General features: G+C 38.2%; 1 protein-coding gene across 1 annotated transcript; it reads left to right on the top strand.

The window, feature by feature from the left end:
• The first annotated feature begins 658 nt into the window (after positions 1–658).
• On the top strand, positions 659–5829 carry LOC111323992 (nucleolar complex protein 4 homolog). Its single transcript, XM_022927455.2, has 2 exons — positions 659–1928; positions 3331–5829. The coding sequence occupies exons 1-2, from the start codon at positions 690–692 to the stop codon at positions 3685–3687; spliced, it is 1596 nt and encodes a 531-aa protein (XP_022783190.1). The 5' UTR covers positions 659–689; the 3' UTR covers positions 3688–5829.
• The last annotated feature ends 1309 nt before the right edge of the window (positions 5830–7138 follow it).

The raw sequence follows: 7138 nt of genomic DNA, 5'->3' as shown, positions 1-7138 counted from the left end.
CCCAGAAATTTCAACTGTCAAATTCTTTAAATATAGTGAAGTATTCAGCACCCAATCTCTTAATTAGGCTTGATCAGTACTTTTATCTATCCATTTAAGAATTACCTCTAAATTTATACATATCGTTACTTTTAAATTATCCTTTCACATTTGTTATTATACAATACTAATTTCATCGTGACCATTATAAATTTATAAAATTAGCTAAGAGCTACGATCATATATGAGTCGCTATGATCAATACATACCAGTGTATGCTTAAAATCATCATTCTTTATACCGTCTAGGTTCCAAGGCTTAACTATATTTCCGGTGAATACAATGCTCTTTAAAAAAATCAGACTGAGAGAATCAAGTGTGAGAGACTAGAGCTGAGTAACTATAACAATGGTGGATTTTTGTTTAAAGTAGTTTGTCGGATTTTGGTATAAACGATCGTTTGCAGGACAGTTTGTGCGATCAGCGAGCTTAACTCTTGAAAACTTTATTCTGACAATGCTTCTAAAAATTGTTGGTTTGCAGTATAAATACCAGCGCCCAGCGTAGAGTTCCTTTGCTGAATATTACGTACAAGTACCTCTCTCGTCCACTCTCATACCCCATAAAGTGAACCTCCCCCTACCCCTGCCAATATCTGGAAAGAACTGGTCAGCTGACTCGCAGAAAAAGCACGTGGGCCAACTTTCAACATGGCGGACGTCCAGAAGGAAACTTCAGAACGGGTGAGAGAAATCAAAGAGAAAACTGAAGCTATTCTAGAGAGTGATACCAATTCAAACTTAATTGTGGATATCCTGGAACTATCAGAAACCCAAGACGAGAAGGTTCTGGTGGTATTCATAAGATCAGCTCACAAAATCTTTACAAACTTCTCATCGCGTGGAAAGCTGTTTCGATCGTGTAAACAAAAGCGTTCATCTGTAGAAGAAGCCAGTCAAGATCCTCAAGATATTTTTAGATCCTGGCTTCACGATAATTATTTGTTGACCTTGACACGGCTCCTGTATTTGCTTCGTGTCGGATCACAGAAGGTAAAGGAGTTTGCCCTTTGTACGCTAATGAAGTTTCTTGTGGAGGAAGCAAAACACGACAGGAATTCGAAGGCTACTGATATATTTCCCACAGTTCTATTTAAGAAAACTTGTGATGCGTTATTTGATGGCCGGTATAGCATGAAGAACTGCATCGAGAGGTTTGCTGAGTACTTAGAATACGACGATGTCAGGTTTTTCGTGCTCAAAAATCTGGCTAAAGTCCTCGGAAACGCTTCTAGTAGCGAGGAAAGTCAGCTTCGCTTTCTCGCTGAAAATGCATTTGCAATGCTGAGCCAGGTGAAAATGAAGAAGAAAAACGAGGATCTGAACAGTCTTTTGATTGAAGTGAAGCAACAAAAAAAGGGAAATAGTGAGGGGAATGAATACAGCTTTCTGGAGTTGAAGAATCATCAAAAAGTCTTTAGTTTTGCCTGGCTGGCGCTACTTAGGCTCCCATTGTCATCTGAAGTTCATAAGAAGGTTTTACTCAACTTACACACAGATGTGTTGCCACACATGACAGATCCAAAATTGTTGATGGATTTTCTCACTGACTCATACAACATTGGTGGTGTAACAAGCCTTTTGGCCCTCAACAGCCTTTTTGTTCTCATCCACAAGTATAATTTGGACTATCCAGACTTTTTTAAGAAACTTTATGCATTGTTTGAACCAAACATCTTCTATTTGAAGTACCAAGCAAGGTTCTTCCACTTGGCAGACTTGTTTCTGTTGTCTACCCATCTTCCAGCTTACCTGGTAGCAGCCTTTGTCAAAAGGTTGTCACGTCTTGCCTTATCAGCACCCCCATCTGGTGCAATGTTGGCCGTACCTTTTGTCTGCAATCTCATTAAACGACATCCAAGTGTTGCAGTTCTTATCCATCGCAAACAAGTAAGTTAGAATAATAACATATTTCAATTGATTATTTTAAAATGGAGACCATAGAAATCACAAAAGCCATCTGATCACAAGGAAGGTTAGCATCACATTTAGAAGAGGGGCTAATGCTGGAAACCGCCTCCCAGTTAGCTCAATTGGTAGAGCGCTGGACTGTTGTGCGGGAGGTTGTGAGTTCAAATCCAGCTGGACCAACACTCAGGGTCTTTAAATAACTGAGAAGAAAGTGCTGCCTTTGTAATAACATCTGCAAATGGTTAGACTTTCTAGTCTTCTCGGATAGGGACGATAAATGGAGGTCCCGTCTCACAAGTCCTTGTATGTGATAAAAAAAAATTTGTGGGACGTTAAAGAACCCACACACTGTTCGAAAAGAGTAGGTGACACAGTGCCTGGTGTTGTGGTCTATCTTTGTGTGGTGTCTCTCAAATTGATGGGGGTACTGCGCCTTTGAATATTGTATAGAAAGGGTGCAATATAAATAAAGAATTCATTCATTGAAACAACAGCTTTAGAAACTCTTTGCAGTGGCTATTTTATATCATCAACTCAGTTAATACCCCCTAACCAACACAGCACCACAGTTTCTTTCAAAACTTACCCCTTTTATTAATTTAACATCACAATAAACTAATGAAAAATCTAAGAAAAAATGCAAACTGCCTGAATTGTGGTGACACATGGATGAGCAAGGCATAATTGATGTTAGTTTTGCATCTGATTGATTAAGAGAGTGGTAGAAGTTTGTCAGACCAGTTGCAAAATGAAGGGACGCAAACTGAAGTAATCCTAGACAACTCTTTCGATGAAAATGACTACTTGCTGACAAAAGGCTAACAATCAAGTTTCAGCTTTTGAAACTCTGTACATTAGCTGATTTATGTTATCAACTCAGTTACTTAAACAAAATTATCTTGTAATACCACCAACCGACACAACATCACAGTTTCTTTAGAAACTTGACCTCTTTCCTATTCAGATGCAATTTTCATCTAGGAAATGCAAAAAAAAAAAAAAAAAGCATCCAAATCAGGCCTGTTATAAGTGAACTAAATCAAGATCCAGGTTTATGGGTAACTCAACTGATAATGATACAGTAGTGTTTATACTGAGATTAGGTTCCATGGTGGGCTAATTTAGGGTTGTGTTCTAAAGCAAGGCACTTGCATGCACAGAGCTTTTTTCCATCCAGGAGTGTTACTGGGAACAAGTAATCTGTTGGAGAGGGTTGGAGAAGGGTGGAGCTATCCAGAATTGACTGCATGTATAAAATCGGATTGAGATGGAAAGTAATATTCCTAACTGCTTTATGCTTTCAAAAGCACTGTAAGTGCAGACTTCAGAGACACATAACCTTTGCTGTGTGGAGACTCAACTTGTGTTTGTTTATCTCTAGGCAGGAAAACTTTTGCTTGATCATGACACAGAAGAGAATATTACAGATCTCAGCCAAGGTGATCCATTTATTGCCAATGAACCTGACCCTGCTAAATGCAATGCTATGAATAGTTCCTTGTGGGAACTAAAATCTCTGCAGAGTCACTTCTACCCTGGTGTGGCATCCCTTGTGGAAATGTTAGAAAAGCCTCTCAGTTCTGGTGAAACTGACATCTCAAAGTACTTTGATGATGGTTATGACCAACTGTTTCAGAAAGAATGTTGTAAGATTACTGATCAAAATGCACATTTGGAGTTCCAAGTTCCCAAGGGACTTATCAGTAAGGGCATGGCAGAGAGATGGGTCTTGGAATAGAATTTGGATCAGTGTGGTAGTATCTGAGCAATTGGGCACCCACCCCTCCCTTAAAACCAACATTAACCCTAACTTGCTTTCAGTTGACTGTTAGTTTAGGGGAGGGGTAGGTGTCCAGTTTCCCAGATACGTACGATTGTCCTAGCTTTTCAACCTGTAAGAACTTCAATTATGAAGCGTCAAACATGAGCCATAATCATTCAAAAGGTGTTTGTGGTCACTCGGAGTGTACTTTTACATCCCTTGCAATTATCAATTTTTTCAATTACAAAAGCGGAAAGAAGAAATTATGTGAAAAATTGAGAATTTGATATTTAAATTCCGTCCTCTTTCAAGGGCTTGTTCTTTCTGCTTGAATTTTCTTTGATTTGTTTTCTTTTTGTTGTGGGGGAGGGTTTGAATACTTTGTTAAACTTTGAAATCGTTAACTACATTGTTATGGTTAGTAACTTATGTATTGTGTAAAAGCCGAAAGGAGCGGAAAAATAAAAAGGTCCTAGCGTTTTTAAGGTCTTCATTTACAATCCGACCTAATCTACTCCAAACTTAGCCATCCTATTTGTCTCTTGGCTTATTCCTTCAGTTTTGGAAAAAAATTGCGAAAAACATATTATAAAACTGCATGTGGAGACACTGCTTCATAACGCTGCAATGAAAATAATGATCATGACGAAACTTTTCCTTAACTTTTTGATTTTGATCCTGAGAGTAACTGGCAACTAATTTCTCCTGAGTAGGTCACTGCTGGATCGCTTATTGAGGTTATGAGAATTACGAAAATGATCACCATCTAAAGAATATTTGACCGTAAAACAAAATCTCGCTAGTTCCATACGAAATGTTAAGTACAGTGTGAAGAACATGCATACTGATGTTATGGTGTGGAACGTTAAAAGTGGAATTTTTTTGCGCTCTTGCGTCTCATAGTTATTCGGTGAAAATACTCTGGCTCTATGGTAATTTACTAAATTAAATACGCCTATTGTTAATGCGCACTCTCTAAACGTCTATTGTAGTGCGGACCTACTATTGGTTGACATAGTTCTCTACGTCAGTGCTTCGCCCTCGAAAATACAATAATATAGTTTTTAATGAAACCTAACTAACTTGTACCAAAATTTTAGTCGGGGTTCTTACCCAGCTGCGACGAAAATGCTTTTTCCCTGAGGAAATAGGTTAGACGTTTGGGTTGAACTTAAATTGTAGAGGGCCAAAGACTGAATGACACTCGGAGACGTTCTTGCTGTGGCAAAGAGGTTTTAGACTTCATACATGCTTTAATGCCTTAATAGGTTTACTCCTAAAACAGTCAAAAGATGAAGCGATTGGAAAAAGAATCCGCGAAAAGTTGAAACTTGAACAGAGACTTAGAAAAGATGTAAAGATTCCATTTGTAATTCACGGTGGAAATCTAGTTCATTTCACGGAGAAATCAGGCATGGGAACATCGTATAGCACATGGAGACTTCACAGGAAGACCTCAAGATCGCGAAAATTGAGCGATATGGCGAACAGGGGATCCATTACACAGGGAATGAAAAAAAGTAAAAGTGAGGGTAATTTATTGGACGAAATACCCACCCAAAACGTGTATACCAATCCGTTATATCGACATCAAGACTTATTCGATAATGATTTGTTTTTCGAGGAGATCTTGGCAAAGATAGAGCGAGAAGCTGCCAGGTTGTCAACTTCGGATAGAAAGGGTGAAAACTTACGAGGGTTCGACTCATTTATGATGTACTAGACAAAAATCATATGACTGCAAAGGAGAGTCTCTTCGAAATCGCAGTAAAGGCTCAAAATACGTCAGGGCTTTGACTTTAAGATCACCTGTGGAGAAGTAGCGACGTATTTACGACAAAATTGTGATATCCTTTTTTTTTACGCGTTTATTTAGAGACATCTTAACGTTAGGACGCCCTTAGGGTACTGCGTAAACCTAAAGTGTGAAAAGACGTCATTCGTTTGAAGGAAGTTTTAGCTGTGGAAGCAGTACATGGCTATTATGCCAGAGAATGAAGCGGCGTTTGTTTGTTTGTTTGTGCGAATAGAGTCGCGAAGGCTGCAAAGAGACGCGTTTGTCAATGATAAATTATTCCCCAAAGAAATAAAGATAATAGCGTCCGTTAGAACATGCAATTATAGTATCTATAGGCGTCAAGCTCACAGATAAGGGAGATCATTGACATATCCGAGAAAATATATGATATTTAAAGCGATGAAGATGTGGTTTTGACCATCGACTTCATTAACGCCACCTGTCTATAAATGATTTATCTTCGTATTATTTTCCATCATAGTAACCTAACATGGCTCGGTATCACACCATGAGGCGTTTTTGTTATCAAGATAAGTTTGTCAAACTTGGGGTTTACTTTTTTTTTTTTTTTTTTTTTCGTATGTGTGTGTGTGTGTGTGTGTGTGTGTGTGTGTGTGTGTGTGTGTGTGTGTGTGTTTATAAATATTGAATTCGTTTGAAGTTGTTTTATTCCTTGGAAACAATCTTCACGTCTACTAAATACTTATTTCCAGTATTTTTCTCCTTCGATGCTTTTTTAATATTGTGAATGGGAAATGCCAAATTGACCCGGTAAGTTTCTGTAATCTACATGCAAACCATTTTCGTCAAGAAATAAACAGCTTTCCTCCTTTCAGACAGGTAGGCATGCGTCTGTAACTACCGTGACAGACGGCAAAACATTTTAAATTTTCCGTACCCCATTTTCGCCATCTATTTTCATATTCTATTTTCGTGAACTTTTTGCGGGGCACTCCTTAATGTTTTTCTGTTTGAATTATGTATGGCAACGGAGATCTGATCAATTATGCAAAGTTTTGTACTCTTTCATCTAACTAATAAATGAACTGAAGTTAGTAAAAATTGATTTGACTGTATTCGGAGTCACATTGTCTGGACTTCTCTACTAGCACCTGGATCAGTTACTAAGGTTAGGAACTTTTTTACAGTGACACAAAAGTATATTTATCCGAAACGTCAGCTGAAATTTGATAATGATGTAAAAAATGTCTTTGATGTGCGAAAGAGGAAGCAAAAAAAAGTTTAAATGAACTTGAAAACTTTTAATAAACGTCTGTTAAGATGGGTGGCGACAATTTTCAAGCTCGTTTCTTAGTGTCAAAAACTGATGAGAGTTGTTTTAAGTCTGTAGCAAGTCAAATTGTAACCTTTCTTTTAATTCTTGTATTCCTGGTGCGATCACACCCAACTTCTCCTTACGATATCGATTCACTATTCAGCGCACCGGTGATGAGAATTTGCAGCCTGTGGTACATGATATATCCTGGTCTAACGGCAAATTCTCCTAACTATTAAATTGTCAAGGAAATAGATGGGAAAGAGAAGATAGATATTGAACGTTAGATCCCTGGGGCGGATCCAGGGGTGGTTCGGTCAAACCCCCTAAATTATCCCTAAAAATACTGGAAA

This window comes from Stylophora pistillata, chromosome 11, assembly GCF_964205215.1.
Source record: "Stylophora pistillata chromosome 11, jaStyPist1.2, whole genome shotgun sequence".
In the NCBI taxonomy this organism is placed as follows: Eukaryota; Metazoa; Cnidaria; class Anthozoa; order Scleractinia; family Pocilloporidae; genus Stylophora; species Stylophora pistillata.
Note: the sequence above shows the minus strand (reverse complement) of the source record. Positions and strands in the feature narration are given on the sequence as shown.

What these genes read in the sequence shown, in the direction of transcription:
- LOC111323992 (XM_022927455.2), top strand. Translation starts at nt 690, where the DNA reads ATGGCGGACGTCCAGAAGGAAACTTCAGAACGGGTGAGAGAAATCAAA. An exon ending in TTCTTATCCATCGCAAACAA is followed by an intron (nt 1,929 to 3,330) that starts GTAAGTTAGAAT and finishes GTTTATCTCTAG; the next exon opens with GCAGGAAAACTTTTGCTTGA.